Genomic DNA, 17,725 nt, shown 5'->3' with positions numbered 1-17,725 from the left:
AAAAGAGGAAATATTGTCTATAACAAATTGGACATTTGTAATAACATGTGCCTGTATGAAATGGAACTATTGTAACCCAGACACCACATTGCTTTTCAAAGATATAAATGTAATTTGGAAAATCAATTAAAAAATTATAATAATAAAAAAACGGTTTTCAGCTTTCTTTTCAAACCTGAAGAAATTCTTCTATACTGTTCTTTCTCAAAGCAATGAAAACTGCCTGGGTGATAGGAACTGAGATGAGATGCAAACTTCCTGGGAGATATTAAGACTAACTAGGGCGATCATGATTTGGAAAAGGCGATATTAGCTAAATTAAAGAGGGGGAAACAACTGGACAAAATCTACACAGCAGGGAAAAACCTGGCCTGACCATGCTATGGCATTCACCAACTGATCCTAAACATTAGTTTGCAATGTTCCTAGATCAATATTAGGAATGTGAGCCAGGAAATTTGATTCCAATTCAGCTGGATATGCTAGGTGATTTTAAACAAGCCATCGAGTTCTTGATCTTATCTGCTCACATCCCATTGCAATATATACACACAGCATCTACCTTCTCAGGTTAGTATAAAGATTTGTGAAATAACGTATGCAAGACATCTTGAAGTAGGGATCTGCAGAAATTTAAATCACGAGTGGGAGAAGTTCTTAAGATCCAGTGTGGCTGGAACTGTCAATGACAGTTAGAACAATTAACCAGTGGAACAACCTGCCTCCAGAGGTGGTGAATGCTCCAACATTGGAGGTTTTTAAGAAGAGACTGGACAGCCATTTGCCTGAAATGGTATAGGGTTTCCTGCCTGAGCAGGGGGTTGGACTAGATGACTTCCAAGGTCCCTTCCAACTACTACTTCTTCTTCTTCTTCTTCTTCTTCTTCTTCTTCTTCTTCTTCTTATTATTATTATTATTATTATTATTATTATTATTATTATTATCATTATCATCATCATTATCATTATTATTACTACATCTTATAGAAGCTATCTCTTTTCTTCATCCCGTATGGTCACCATGTAGTGCAAGAATATATATTTGAATTCAGGAGCTGTTATTTCTAAAATCCACAAGGCGATCATGCAAGACCAGGAAAAGGTACAGTTTCTTTAAGATGCCAGTTTAGAAGAATAGACAACATGCCCATGCCAGATCTGAAGCATCTTTCCTGCTTTAGATCCAAATACTTGCATACTTTTACTCTGAAACCTTTCAAATGCTTTATAAAATGCCACTAATAAGAGTACATATTGTGATTGCTGTACCTGTCTTGTTGTTATGATTACCATTTCATAAAAGTATACTAAATAATCTAGCACAATCTAGCACAATGAACAGGGTTCTGTAGGATTTCAAAAAGGTTATTTCTCAAAATAACCTTGTAGATCAAAAACTTATTCTTCTACTGAAGATCAGAAATTCTGTGATCAGAAACTTATTCTTCTACTGACTAAGCAGATACTTTATCACTGATCTATGGCCCTTTCCCAAGCCACCAGAACCCTATATTTATAGTAAAACATACTTTTTCTCATCACTTTCCAATAAATTCTGTACGCATTATATGTGGTCTTATAATCCCATAATGTTTTCCCCATTCTGCTACCTCATTTCATTGGGAGAAGATCTGGATTCTGAGAAATTGGCCACATAACCCACCCTGTTAACTCAGACACAAACTCTATTTAGACTCACTACCGGATAATCTGTATAAAATTGCAGGCTAAATCCTAATTCTTGACATAGCATGAAGATCTTTCACTGTAGAAGAAATCTGTCTGCATGTGAAAATCCATGAAGGGGGGGGGGAAATCCCTCCTGGCATGAAAACTGGAGTTGTACATTCCATTACTCTGGAGAACAGCTCATGTCCTAATCAATATGGGTGTGTAATAAGAGAGAGGAATTGCTCTGCATTCACTTTTACTAAGAGAGCTCCCTGCAGTTGTAATGGAACTTTCAGAGGGATGGTTCAGAGATAAACCTTGAAGCACAAGAAATGTGGGACTGAAAAAGGAAACATGAAACTGACGGAAAGACTATCTTGGGAAAAATGGAGTGAAGAGAGTATATAACTTAGGGAGTCTTCCAGTGTAAAAAAGGGAGAAAAGAGCTGTGGAAGAAAGGAAAGAAGAGGATGCAGGGAAAAAATGGCTTCCTTGCCTTGGTGGAGCAGTGGGCTAATGCCTCCTTAAGTAACACCAGCTGCCTGCAATTAGTGCAGGTTCGAGTCCCACCAGGCTCAAGGTTGACTCAGCCTTCCATCCTTCCGAGGTAGGTAAAATGAGGACCCAGATTGTTGGGGGCAATAAGCTGACTTTGTAATAATGCCGCTTGGGGTGTGTGTGAAAGCCCTAACAAGCAGGCAGATACATAGAATAAAGGCTACTGCTAAGCTTGTAAGCTGCCCTGAGTCTTCGGAGAAGGGCGGGATATAAATGGAATTAAAATAAAAAAAATAAAAATAAATAAAAATAAAAACTTTAATGATCTGCTACTGGAATGCAAATATTTATCTTGCCTCATTTTTCTAGGACCTGTTCTTCCTTTTAATGACTTTATAATTCAGTGTCTGGGTTTCCACACGTCTTCTTACAGGTACACACCATTGCCTTTATGGGAGCATTTTACTGAGCATCCACAGACTTCACACAATTAACTTGGAAGGGCTTGAAGTACTACAAAGAAACAAATGCCCTGATCACCAACTCAAAGCAGCTTTTTTTGCTTGTTTTTTTGTTTCTCAATATCTTGGGGAGGGAGAAGGAAGGGCAACTGTCAAGAGCGCAAATCCTTGCCAACAGAAAGAACTTTTATTTTACTCTTTCTGACTTGGGGTATATTACTTTGTTTTAAAAGCTACATGATGTGTGAGCAGAAAACTATTAGGTAAAAATGGAAGAGAGACAAATAAAATGACTATTCTTCCCTGTAGTTCCAAGAGGATTTTAATGTGAAAAAAGAATGATAAAATATAATACAGGGCTAGAACATTCTAATAACAAGCATGGTAAAAATGCTTTCAAAATGTTTTGTTGTTCAGTCACTAAGTTGTGTCCTACTCTTCACTACCCCATGGACCATAGCATGCCAGCCCCCCACCCCACCCCGCCCCGGTCCTCCACTTTCTCCCTGAGTCTACTCATATTCATGCTTATTGTGTTGATGACACTATCCAAATATCTCATCCTCATCCTCCACCTTCCCATTCTTCTTTCCCAACATCAGGGTCTTTTCCAATGAGTCCTCTCTTCTAAATTGATGGCCAAAGTATTTGAGCTTCAGCTTCAAAAGTGGCCCCCTTGAAATCAATAGAGTTTACTTTTGAATAGTAAGCTTACATTGCATTTCTCTTTCCAGTGAGCATTTCATCACATTTTACCTATGCTATGTCTAGGATGCTTCTCTTTTAATTTAACAGACCAACCCCTCTTTTCTTCAAGCTGTCAGTTCTCAAGTCTACCTTGAGAAGCAGGAAGCAAGTAGTTTAAATTACTAGCAAATACAAACCCAAGAGTCACACAGGCCACCAGGTCCTACCTCTTGCTCAGCAGAGGAATGCAAATTAAAATATTCTTTCAAAAATCTCTCTACCCTGCAACATTGTTTCCGCAGTTTTCTATAGAAGGCCTCAGTCTTTAATTAGAAGAAGATTGCCTCTGAGCACATATACTTTAAGTGTATACTCATGACCTCCTCATATCATTAAGGGTGCAGCCTCAATTCATTTTTCATGGACACACTTAAGCTCAAGCACCTCTATTTAGAACCTTTGGTATCTTTCATTCCTTTATGACTCTAATATCCATGAGAAAAACAATAATGCTTTTTTTCATTGTTGTTTTTTAAGTGAATCTAATAAATAAATGTGCATTCTCCCCCCCCCCCATTCATTATCTGTTTTCATTCTGTGCAGAGTTTTATTGGAACAAGAACAAGCTACAGAACCAATTTTAATAATGAACTGAACACAGGGAGATCTTTGGTTTTCTGTCCTTAACTACTACACTACCACTTCTGGTTCTTTAGTGTTGTTATTCCCAACCATCTGTTTCTCTCCTTCTTTCATAAGATGCAGAAATCCTGATTAACCTTCTCCACCAGAAGCAGACTACAATATGAGATATAATATAGCAATTCCAATCTCATTTCCTTCAATGAAAAATGAAAGTGATGCTTTTAGGAATAACTCACTTGAGGGAAAGGTTCCCCTGCCACTGAAATAGGCTGAAGTCACATAACCTATGAAGGCTTTTTAAAAAGTTGCTGAAATGCAAATAAAGCTCTATTTCAATATGGGGAACAGTCATTTGTACATGAGTACCATACTCAAATTATTTCTTTATCAAACATACTCTGAAGGGAAAAAAGGAGACAATAATTATAAGACATAACAGGGGAGAATAAATGGAATAAAAAATTGAGTCTGGGTTATAAAAATACATAGGTTTGCTACTTGCAAAAGGCTTATTACATTAATTAAACATTATTACAGGAAATAAGCTGGAGAGGGCACTCAGTCTGAATCTTTTATATTGCTGGAGGCCGCAGTTATTCTGTGATATTAATCTTCTAAAGCATTGTAAATGTTAAAGAGGAAAACACTGGAAATAGGAAATAGTTTCTCCAACTGCACCTCTACAGAGACCCTAACTTTGGGACAACCTAAAACACACACTAGAGGTCCAGACAGCAGTCTCAATTTGTTTCTAAACATGACAGTTCAACAAAAAATGTGGTCATGGAAACTTGAAATAGAACTTAGGGTCAAAGCCAACATGTATCAGCCTAGCAAAATCAGGGCTACTCTGAAAACAAAACAAACCTACCCCCTTTCCTGCCTTACTACCACTGTTACCCTCTTTACTACTTTAATTACTTTTCCCGGGTCTGGCTTCCATTCTGAAAACAGAGGAAAGAAGAATTCCATTCCCACTTCAAAGCCAAACCTGAGCTTATCTGGCTCAGTTCTTTAGGAAGAGTGTAAACGTCTGTGCAAAATGTTGATTAAAAAATCTTGGGCCAGAATAAGATTGTTCTAGTGTGGTTAAGGCACCAGACTAGAAAGGGGGGAATCCCATGAGTTCAAGTTCTATTTTAGCCATGAGAGCTAGTTGAAAGACTTTGGGGCAGTCACTCTCTCTCACCTCACCGAGTTGTTGTTGAGGGGAAAATAGGAGGAAGAAGATGTGTTGGATATGTACATTGCCTTCAGTTATTTGTAAAAATAATAAAGACAGGAAACAAACAAACAAACCAACAAATAAATAAATAAATCTGAAACGAAATGAGGCAGTTCAAGTCTACATCAGGGGTGTCAAACTGCCAGCCCGCCGGCCAGTTGCATCATATGGAGGCTGCACCCACGCCAGCTCCGACAATGCAAAAAAAAAACAACGCTATACGTCAAGACACGTCATGTGACATGGTGAGTTTGACACCTATGGTTTACATTGATTGAATGCATGGCCTCAACATGCTGTAGAATCTGCTGCAAGGCACTGGGACCTCTATAGCAGGTGCTGAGATTATTTACAGCAGGGGTCCCCACCCCCAGTCTGTGGACTGGCACCAGGCCGCAGCACGCCAGCAACTGGGCCATGCAAATAAGCGAAGCCCCATTAGCAGGATGCAGGCAGCACACGAAACCACGCCCCCTCCGGGCCGCGGAAAAACCTTTCTCCATAGAACCGGTCACTGGTGCCCAAAAGGTTGGGGGCCTCTGATTTACAGAATACAAAAGATAAATTGTTTGGAAGCTAGTATTACAAACAAAGGCTGAAAGACAAATTAATCAGCGACACTCAATTTGTATAGGGCCATTTTTTCATCTTTTCTGTTCTGCTCAGCAGGAAACACTATCCTTCAATTCTAGAGCCTTATAAATCAGTAAATCTAGTTGTTACCACCAACATATAGCTTACCAGGGAGAATGAGTGGTTACAAAACACTTCTCTATTAGGGTTCAGACCCACTAATGGGGGAGGGGAATCAACTGGATTTATTGAATATGCATGATCCTTGGGTACAGATGTAGTGGTGATCAGGACTAATGCCTTAGCAATAAAATCGAATTGTGTGAAAGATTTCCCTCAAACAGCAGGACCTACTTCTAGATTTGTGGTATATGAAATTTTAATGCCTGTTCATGGAAATTAGGCAAACATTTCTTTGAACCTAACAAATGTCTCCTCTTCTTTCTATGTTCAATGGGGAGAAAGAAGGAAAGCACAAATCCTGGAGACTGTTGAACAAGATGAAGAATGAACAAACAGACCTTCAGCTACCGGACAAACTTAGATCCTCCACATTGCACAAGGACTCATATTGGGAAGGCTTTATTGTGTTCACAGAGTCTTTAAAAGACAGTCCTTTGTCTGACAACACAAGTCTCTAATGCAAATATCAGAGGCCCAGGCAAGTTGTATCCTCAAGGGAAAATTAACAATGTGCATAGCAGAACAGCAAACTTGATCTCCTTAGTTCCACACTGAAGGATTCACATGCAAGGGAATGCACAGAAAGCAGAAGGCAAAACAAGCATCCACACTATTCAAAGTGAGACTTTGATGTTCAAACCAATACCAACTCAGACAAAAACAAGCGCACTATTCCATTTTCTCAGCACATAAGAAGCCTGCAGATAAACTGAATGCACAGGGCCCATGGACAGTTAACACATGGTTTCAGTTTCCTCTCTGATGTGCAAGTATCCCTCTTGCAACAAGTGCTTGACTTGAATCATCATTTCACAACGTTCACAAATGAGAGATGGTACGCTACAGTTATAAGGGCTAAGGACTAAGAACAGGGAGACACAAATTCAGATTCCTGTTCTGAAGCTCATTTCATAACTTTGGGCCAGTTGTTATCCCATAGCCTACCTTATAGTGCAGTGGTGAAGACATAATAATAGGTGGTGTGTATATGTCAGACATGTCAAACACAAGGCCCGGGGGCCGGATCCGGCCCGCGAAGTGGTTTCATGTGGCCCGCGAAGCCATCCTGGAAACAGTGAGGGAACGGCCCCCACTGCCTTGGCCCTGGCCCAGAGACCCTCCTTCTGCCAGAGACCCTCAGATCCGTCCCACTCCTGCCCAGGCCCCCATAGGCACCCTTGATGCCAACGATGTAGAGCTGGCCACGCCCACCCAGTAGGCCACACCCACCCTGGCCATACCCACCCGGCCCCCTGAGGGCAACGCAATGCTGATGCGGCCCTCAATGAAATTGAGTTTGACACTCCTGGTATATGTAATGAAAACATATATTAAGTGAATCATACCACATATTGATTTATACCATGTATCTATGAATTCATATCTGTTTAAAAGCAGATAGGACTTTTTTTTTACATATCTCTTAGATTGACTTTATTGAAGCAACATAAAAACACTTGGAACTGATAAATAATTTTACAGCATTATGCCAAAAAGGCAATTTCACAGACTTTGTAATGTATTCTATAGTTCTTCAGAGATAATTTAAATACTTATTTTCCTAAGTTCACAGTTCATGGATATTTTTTCCTTTAAAATGATATGAATTGACTTACCTGGGTAGACCCCGATGCCTGGCTCTAAATGGCTAGTCCAGGTATTTCTAGAATGAAAAGCCCACGTAAATCCTGTAGACATGTCATGTGTCCAACCACAAAAATCTTCGGGAAGATCAAAGTTGCAATTAAATCCTATTGGGACCTGGAAATCTTGTAAGAAAACAGTACAACATAAAAATAAGATCAAAGGAAAGTGTGTTGCTATTTAATAACTAACATAGTTGGCAAATCATAAATGGTTATAGAAATATAAAGTCTTTGCAATGTGTGCAAGCATACAAATAGACTAAGGGTTCAGATAAATCTGAAATAAAATTTTGGAATTAATTATATAAAGAATCCTTCCTGTGTAAAAATGTTCTTGTTTTGAATTTACTTTCAGAAAACATAATAAGGCAAGACTTAAAAACTGGACACTGGAAGAAACTAAAAATTGCAATTAAATGAGAAAAATACTTAAATTTGACTTACAATTACAGATGAAGCAAAGCATTTTAACATTGGAGATGTTTAAGGTAATTTTTGAACAATGGACCCAGAAGTTAATTTTAGTAGTGTCTGTTTTTATAGAAAGATTGCATCTAATGGAATGTAATGGACTCCTGGGGGGGGCACGCTTCTCTGGCGGCCGGATACCCTCATACCAGGATGGCTGGCAGGCAGGCAGGATCACCCAGAAATTTGATGGGAAAGGGAGGCAGGAGACAAAGAGGGGTTAAGACGTTGAGTGCAAGGTGGAAAGGGAGAGAATAAAGGATGAGTGAAGAGAAGGGGAGGAGGAGGAAGGAGAATAAAGGGGAACAGGATGATGGCAGGGTGGAAGGAAAAGAGGAGCTGAAAGCAGTGGAAGAATAGCCACTGAGCCAAGTATATGTGTGTTTGTGCTTTTGTGTGTGTGTGTGTGTGTGTGAGAGAGAGAGAGAGAGAGAGAGAGAGAGAGAGGGAGAGAGAGAGAGAGAGGGAGAGAGAGAGAGAGAGAGGGAGAGAGAGAGAGAGAGAGAGAGAGAGAGAGAGAGAGAGAGAGAGAGAGAGAGAGAGAGAGAGAGAGAGCACATAGTGGATCCAGGTACAGAGGCGATAGCAGCGGAGGCAGACAAGGCAGCGCACAATGGAGCTAGGCAAGTGGGACAATAGGTGTGCATAGGCTGAGCCAGACGAACCAGAGGTGTAGGCGAGCCTGACGGCAGGTGAGCCAAGGCAAGAACAGCAAGACCAGATGAGTCCGAGGATGGTGGAGGTTTGCTAAGTGAGTGGGGCACATGTGAAACTGACTGGAAGTGAGCAGTCAGCCTGAGCAAGAGACAATAGAGACATTGGGGCACCAGGCAAAGACATGAGGCAAAGGACGGGGCTGAGGGCGAGGAAGAGCCAAATTGCCTGGAGAAGGGGACAGAGGAACCCGGACTCTAGTGGCCCTTTCAGGGGTAATGCTACAAAGATGTTATGGAAGAGAAACAAATTCTACCTCACAAGTTTGAGACAGAGTTTGTTTGTGTGGCCCAGTTGCTGGCATACTACGGCCTAGTACCAGTCCATGGACTGGGGGAGGGGACCCCTGCTTTATGGATTTCATACACACCTCATAATCAAAGCCCAGGGCAGAAGCACCTCAATCTGCACATGAAGGACAATTGTCTTTTGACAAAGTCAGACACTAAAAGCAGCACATACACAAACCACACCCCCTGAGGTCACACCAAGGACCAGTCCCCCTATAAACCCAAAATCACTGGACCCCATTTTCTCTGTAGCCTACCCCCCAAAACAAATCTCTTTGCTTCAGGAAATAAATGGATCTCGTTTCTCACAGTATGTCTAGATTTGATTTTTAATTTGTTCTTGTGCCACCCTGGCTCGTGGAACCCCCAAATTATTTATTTATTTATTTATTTATTTATTTATTTATTTATTTATTTATTTTATTTTAATTTTTAATTATTCTTCGAACAACTATATTCTTATTTTACTCTATTTCCCCTTTCATTTCCCCTTTTTTCTTTCTTTTCTGCACTTCTACTTTTTGCTTTACTTTTATTTTTTTCAATTTATATTAGGTTTTTACTGTTGTAAGTATAATTTTAATAAAATTATTATAAAAACACAAAGAAAGAAAATAATACACAAATCATATGATGGTTTATTTTGAGGTTAAAAATCACAGCTAAATCAAAATAAAAAGAACAGAGGTTATAATTAATGTAATCCATGATGAAGTAGAAATTCATCAATGCACTGTATAATGTTTAGATTACTTGAAATTCTAGGTGAATTTTCCCAAGGCTAACTGCTCATCTGAAAATCAGCATGTCTGAAAGAAGGTTAAGTTGAAACAAGCAGATGCTTCCACACTATTTGAAAAAACGACGCAGGGGAGGGAGGGACCATTTTATCTGAAGCTACTCAAGGTTATTTCTGGATACTTTAGTATGGATATTGCTTAAGTATCCATATATCAAGCAGTTCCCCTGAAACCACTCTTAACATTAAAATAAATCAATGCAATGTTTTGTGAAGTAACTTACTCCTTGCTATTAAATAAGATCAGACTTCTGATCAAGCCTCTCTAGAGTTTGGCCTGTCATTAATAATATCATTCTGCAGTCCTGAGATTTCTTGGCTAAGAATGAGGGAGAAGCAAGAACAATCACTTAGCTGCCAACTCTTTACTGACAACAATACAAACAATCCCTATAAGCAGTCTCTAACTCACTGACATCAGAGAATTATTTATTCTCTTCTAGCCAAAGAGATGGAAAGATAGGAGGGAATGCGCATACAGATAGTCCTCAACTTATGACCACGACTGAGCCCAAAATTTATATTGCTAAGTGAAACATTTGTTAAGTGGGTTTTGCACCATTTTACATCCTTTCATGCTACAGTTAAGTGAATCTGGTTTCGGCATTGACTTTGCCTACAACCTGAACGGGGACAAATGGTGTGAACTGCAATAGCAGAGAGCAGTTTGGTTGGGAAGTGAAAGGAGTTGCAGGAAAGCAGGCAGTCAGGGCCTGAATACACTGCACAGGTTTAATGACATAATGACCCTTAGGGTCCAGAAGAGAAGTAACTCTCTCTTGAACTCAGCATGGTCAGACCATTTGTGAAGATAATCAAGAAATGGTTCACTTAAAGAAACTCTGATATAACCTTCGACTCTCAACAAATCCCCACCAGCCTTCCTAATTATAAAAACATCTGGAAAGCCCTAGATTTTCTACTCCTGACATAAAGGTTCTGAGCTGAGGCCTGCTATGTTTTTTCCTCCTCTTGCTGAATAGAGTTTGAAAACTTCAAAGCGGCAATTAAGGCACTTGATTACACAAATTTTTATGTGTGCAGCTCTACAACTCACACACTTTGCACAACTTCTGTGAAATTTGATATGTTTTGACTGGCTAAGGAAATACCTCCATTCTCCACACAACCATCACCACAATCTGTTGCCTCTTCATCAGTGGAAAACTGAGTGGTCATCTCCTCACTCTTCAACGTGGGCTTCAGTGTCTCCGCAGTGGACTTAACATCTGCAATTTAAAGAAAAGAGAAAAGAAAGGACAAACGAATGATCTCACCAGATTCTAGATCAAAGTGAGATAGCAATCATATGTGATAGGAAAGAGAATTTTAGTTCTCTTCACTTCCTATTTGTCCTCAGCTTGCCTGGGTAAATAATACTAGGCCAGTTCGTTATTGCACAACCATTTACCACTCTTTGAATGATAATCTGGCAGATCCGAAAAGGCTTCAACAAAAAGATCCAGTCCTTAGGAAAACAAGTGACTACAAGTAGCCCCTGACTTATGACCACAATTGAAATTTCCATTGCTAAACAAGACAATTGTTAAGTGCGTTTTGTCCCATTTTATGACATTTCTCACCTTAGTTATTAAATGAATCTCTGTCATTAAGTTAGTAACATGGTTGTTAAGTGAATCTGGCTTCCCCATTGGTTTTGCCTGTCAGAAGGTTGCAAAAGGTGATCACATGACCTGGGACACTGCAACCATCATAAATAAGTCACTTTGCTGTTGTAACTTTAAACAGTCACTATACAAATAGTTGTGAGTTGAGGAATACCTGTATTATACATATTTACATGCCTCCAGCCCCCATTCAGAATACAACCCCAAACTTATTTCATATGACCAAGGCCAATGATGCAACCACAATTATTGAGGTCATTAACAGTGGTACACAATTAAGGGCTTTAAAACAGGTCTTCCTCAAACAATAGCACTTAGCCAATGAATAGTTCAAAAAAGATGAACAGTGCTATACTGATTCCCAGAAATAATCATTACAAGACAGACCCAGGAAAGAAACAGGTATGAACATAGAATGACATAAGAACAAGAATTAATGCCTATGGTAGCCCAGGCACCAACTCTACTCTCACATCTTCTCTTAAAAACAACCCCTAGGTTTTGACTTAATAATGTCAGTCCCCCAAATAAAGAGAAGTTGTTTGTCTTCCACTTTTAATACATGCCATTGTCTATCAGCAATATACACCACTTTCTGTCCCCTTTACATAGGACAAGCTACCCAAACTCCATACAACAGAAGACATGGATACATCAGAAATGGCAATATTCTTAAAGCAATAAGAAAATGCTTCTATATCTTACACCTCAAGAACTTTCAAAAGAGAAAAAAATGCAATTGATGATAAATTCATTAATAAATTCGACACCATTTTTACAGATTATGAATAGATCAAAGCTTTTCCCCAACGACATGTTAACTGCCAAAAATGTTATATCAAACCTGCGATATTATGCTGTTTCACACTTCTCTCTTTTCATTTCACCCTGTTCCCTTTTGTACTCTCTTTCACCAAAACATAAACCTACTATTTATGGGTTTAAACTATTATTTTTCAAACTAATAAGCTCCTATGATAATGGATTAGTGGTCTTTTGTGCTGCCAAAGGCCTCTTGGTTGTTTTTATTACAATAGACTATTCACAGCTAGAAACAAGTCTATTTATTTTTTGTTGTAAATCTGAGGTCACCAGCATATACAAAGGTAAAATATGTAATGCTAACTGTCAATTTCCAGCTCACTTTTGCTTTCTGATGGATCCTATGCTCTCTTCAAAAATAAAAATGAGCATCTACAGTACACCTCAGTGTTTTATTTGAACTGTACCCACTGCATGAAATGAAGCAGAAGGGATGAGAGGCAGGATCATGAGGAATCAGTGGTTTTTAACCACTTTAACTGCTCCCCATGGATGACATTTTGTGAGTGAGCAAACCTTTTTCCCACCAGCTGTTTAGCAACAGCCCTCAGCACAACCTCAAAATCTCAGGGATGCCAACTAACACAAAAAGAACTGCCCTGTATAAATAATTAAATCTTGCATATTTAAAATGTCTCTTTTTCAAAGATTTCTTTCTCTCTGTGACTGTAAAAATACAGTCCATTTCTACCTGTTTATTTTTCTTTTCTCCTCTCCAAAACATTCTGTGTATATAAATATTCTTATTTCAAGATTATACACTGATGGTGTAGATTGTTTCCTATGGTAATAAAATCAGATAATCTGTAGATGCCATAAAACATTACTGGTTTAATGCTTCGAGGAATGTATTCAAACCCTCATAAAAGTCCCCTTTTTTGCAATGAATATTCTTATTTTGTAACTTCTTATTCTGAAACTTTCAGTAAACGGTTCTGCTAAACTGTTTCTTACAAACAACTAGCATAGGGAACAAAGGGATACCCAGCAATCAAGAGAAGGCAGATTATGTGGCCAAAAGTGTGGATTAACAGAATTCCTGGTATATGCTAAGTGGGCTATATGCATGGATCAACACAACTAGCTGGCAGCTGCCTCTAATTTGCTGTCCAATTTTGAAGGCTGAAATTATTCTACTTTGGATCCCTTGTGTTCATGTGCCTGGTGCTCTTGAAGACTGCCTGTGCTCTTCTAAGCTTTCATGTTTTAGAACAGCACTTTGCATCTGATGCAACATAAGGTCATGGTAACAAAGACCATTAAAACCACAGCTGCATATGATCCATAAGGCAATGGGAAAAGAGGAAAGCAAATTATTCATAGATGAGTAATTATGCTGTCTCTCTGAAAACACCATGCGGACAAATACCTTTGCAAATATGAACCAAGCATAGGAAGTCTGTACTGGAAATCAAGTAGAACTAAAAAAAAGGAGGGAAAAAACCTTCCAGATGAATTTTAATCCAAGTAGTGAATTCAAACTCTTAGCAACCAAGTCATAAAATTAATAGAAAGGTCTCCTTTTATGTGCAGGATAATAAAGTAATGGACGAAAGGCAATTAGGTTTCCCACATGCCACAGATATCAACATAGCTTCAAGTCCCTTCTAGAGACTGATTTATGGATCCAAAGGAAATAAAGAATTCTTTCATCTTTGGGCTTGGTGGTCAAGAATCTTTTTTAGGCTTGTCGTCTTACCGGTTTTTATTTGAACTGGCAAAGAGATTTACTGCAGCCCTAGGAAAACTGAGGTCAGGAATAATACTTTTTTCTTTCATAAAAGGATTAGGACACAGAGAAAGCACACACATACATTCAAATGAGCCAGTGCATAAGAACAAATCACACAACACTTCAAATGTGGCTTTTTGTAGACAAGCACATGATTACATTTGGCTGTACAGCTCACCACTCCAGGAAACTCCCTAAGAGTGTCAAAATCAGGTTAAGTCACAAATGAATAAGATCTGCAATAACTTACATTATAAGTACTTGCCCCTTCAATTTAAAAAAAGAAAACAATGAGGTTGAACCATTTTATCCTCTTAAGAAACTTTCTGTGCAATATCATATGCTAGACTCTATAAGACCAGTGTTATCATGAAGCTCACAGATATGATATACCAATACAAATTCTAAATGAGGAATATCAAATTCTGTTCAAGTAAATAAACAATTAAAAATCAGTTTCATTGGCAGGAGTGTTATTATTTGGCAGAAATTTGCTCAATCTGTTGAGATCAATTTAGTAAGGTGCTATGTGGGCATATTAGGGAAAGAGAGAGGGGAAGACAGACAGAGAGGAAGGGAGGGAGATTTCATGAGGGTGAAGGTTCATTCTCCAAGCTTGTAGACTGGTTTACAAACATTTTGTTACCAGGCTATGTAACATCTTCAACGGACTTTAGGGGAGAGTTTCATGTTGTAGTCCTCTCTTAGCAATAGAAGTTGGCTGGGCAATTTGGGCCAGTCTCTTTCTTATCCCTAGACTGAGAAATCTAAAAGTATCTATCTACCAATTGGAGCAGCATGATAGATTACAGTTCATAATCTTCACTGAAGAGGACTTCATCATGCAGTGGATTTATTTAGACCGATAACACACACACATTCTGACACCTTGGTCGAGCTGTGAGTACGGGAGTTTGCTACTTGGCAAACCTCATCTGATTACTTCATGCCCTGTCTAAACAGCTGTTCAGCATGTGACTCAGTACAAAATAATTCTCAGGCTTTCAACAAAATACTACACAACCTCTGAGCTGTATGATTTATAAGTTAAAATCTGTTATACAGCCATACATCTTCAAGGGTATTAACAGCAGCTTACATGAAAAGAAATTGAACAAAATGGTTATTAAAAATATCTGGGGAATCAAGAAATCCAAAGCTGAACATCAGATGCATTAAGCCCTTTTGTTTTGTACTCAGATGATTTACAGCAGGAACATAACTTTGAGAGAGATCTTTGAACATGAAAGCCCCATAGTGCGTCTGCATCCTCTGCTGGAGTAATTTAGAAGCTTTGCAGTGTCATATATGGTCAATCAGAGTTGTGCAGATTTCATAGCAGAATAAAGCAAACTTACCACAACAGCAGGGGAGACAACATGTGTTAAGAATGGAACGTATGCAAAAGATAGTCTCCCTCCTGCCGGGCAGTTTATGTACTGCAAGTGGTAGTTGTGGATCCTGTTACAAAGCTGTCAAGCAATTGAAACCAGATGTTTGCAAGTTCAAAGGAGAGAGAACCAGTCACGAGCTAATATTTGTCAATCTTCAGAAGGGAAAAAATGTTGGCAGGCCCTTGAAACAAGCCAGCTGTTGACCTAATGTTTCAATTTTTCTTCCTACCAAGTAGCTAGAATGCCAAATGCTCCTGGCCCAAGTTTCTATAAGAGGTACTTCAGGTCTTATTACTGAAGGGCTCCAGAAACGGATCACTTAAAGGTCAAACATACAAGTCACACCATAAGTGGTCATTTACTGCACATTTAAATAATTTAACAAGATGTTTCTAAGGCAACAAAGAGAAATAAGTGCCACCATAACTCACAGTCCTTGAGAGTTAAAAAAAACAATCTAGCACCAAGTTGCAAAGAAGAATGTTCTTCAAAGAGGTATCCAAAATTGGTTTAAATGCAATCAAGTAATGGTTTTATGAAGTGAGGCACAGTAAGGGCAACCGGCAGATAAATGTGAAGACCCTAGACTAGTGTTGTCTAGTCTAGTCTTGTCTAGTCTATTCTGGATCTAGCTTTGTTTTGTCTTTCTTTCAACAACAACAAAAAATCCTAACCTGAAACTGATGATCAGCCTAAGGCTTTATGTAAAGGTTCTAACGGTAGATTGAAAGGCATTCAGTCAAGTGCTTCCCAGCAAAAGCATGTCTTATGAATAACATTAATGGGCGTACAATTAGGCTATAGTCTTTCTTCTAGACACCTAACATTTAGATGAAAGACCATTTAATTCAGGGGTGTCAAATTGCCAGCCCGTGGACTGGATGCATCGTGCCGAAACTGTGCTCTCCCTATTGCCAGCAATGGAAAAAAAAAGTCATGAAACGTCGTGACACGTCATGATACATCATGTGACATTGCGAGTTTGATTTAATCATATAAGTCTCCAATTTGCAGCCTGAAATGATATTAAGTGAGACATACATTGGCTATCCTAGTGAATAAGAAGCCACAGTCCTTGCTGCTTGTATTTCTAAAATAGACATTTTTGCCAATTGGGAGTTTATTATACCAGCATATTTCTTCCATTCCAAAAATGTGTATTTATTTATTTTATTAAAAATCTCATTTATTTATTTGTTGGTTGGTTGGTTGGTTGGTTAGTTTATTGGCTATCTCAAGGTAGCATAGATATTTAATGCTGCCAGCTCCCATTTTCCCCTCAATGACAATCCTGTAAGATGGTCTGAGAGATTTTTATATTCTGATTCCTGGAGAAAGACAAATGTAATAATGTCGGGCAGGATATCCAAGTTATATATCAATATTTTATGCGAACTTTAAAAAATTCTTTCTCCAAGTGTAGCTTTCCCTTGCCTGAGCAATCTATGCTCATATATGGATACTCAGGCAGTATCATGCCTCTGACAGAGCAGCATGGAAGTTCCCACAATATCTTCCACATTGAGGCTACAATTTTTAGATTTGTGGTTCAAACATTCCCTGTCAAATAAATAAAAACACTCTGTATTGCAACACCTGACCATAACAAAAAGGGTCAGTTTATCAATTTTAACTTAAAATTGTAGATGTGTTATTATTTACATATATATTTCATAATGCATGCCGAAGTATCATACAGTTTATTTACTGAAAGGTAGTAACAATCCATTGAGGGAACTGCTTCTTTGGAAGTTTGTACAGACCAAGCCAATCTATACAAACAAGCTTTTTACAGATGTGGTTTCCAAACAGAAATCAAATCTTTTTTACCAGTGACATCTGGAAAACAGACTGACCGCTAGATGCATCTTAACAAAATAAAAGAGAAAGTATAATTTTCTAGGTCTAACAGTCAGCAGTAAAAGGATTTAGTTGGTAGTGGTAGCTTGTGCTCTATTTTTTGTCATTTCAGTTAAGCCTGGAAGCTAGAGGGCTAAATCCAGCTGACGGTTTTCATATTTTATGACTACACATCAAAAGAAAGAATAAGCAGTTTCTTTATAAAATCATATGTGTAACATTTTGATTCCTTAGATTGACAGATAATTGGTCTCTCTCTCTCTCAAGAATCCTGAAATATAAGAGTTTTTGTACCTTGTGGTACAAATATCTCAAGCTGAGTCTTCCTAGTTCTTGAGATGTTCCTGTTAATTACACTGAACTTCCCTCTAATGTATGCTGCTGGGCATAGTAATTAACATAAGGGTTATCACAAAACATAGCATAAAA

At 38.6% G+C, this 17,725-nt stretch overlaps 1 protein-coding gene across 2 annotated transcripts in view; it reads right to left on the bottom strand.

Moving 5' to 3' along the window:
* The window catches only part of NRP2 (neuropilin 2), a gene marked incomplete at its 3' end in the record, with an annotated part of 194,062 nt that overhangs the window by 60,575 nt on the left and 115,762 nt on the right, over positions 1-17,725 (bottom strand). For both annotated transcript variants that reach the window (XM_083350768.1, XM_083350769.1), the window contains exons 11-12: positions 10,973-11,089; positions 7,560-7,712 (exon numbers count right to left, since the gene is read on the bottom strand). In XM_083350768.1, the coding sequence (XP_083206894.1) occupies positions 7,560-7,712; positions 10,973-11,089 (270 nt within the window). The remainder of the gene's footprint in view (positions 1-7,559; positions 7,713-10,972; positions 11,090-17,725) is intronic.

The sequence above is a fragment of the Vipera ursinii genome (genome assembly GCF_947247035.1).
Source record: "Vipera ursinii genome assembly, chromosome: 1".
Lineage (NCBI taxonomy): Eukaryota > Metazoa > Chordata > Lepidosauria > Squamata > Viperidae > Vipera > Vipera ursinii.
Note: the sequence above shows the minus strand (reverse complement) of the source record. Positions and strands in the feature narration are given on the sequence as shown.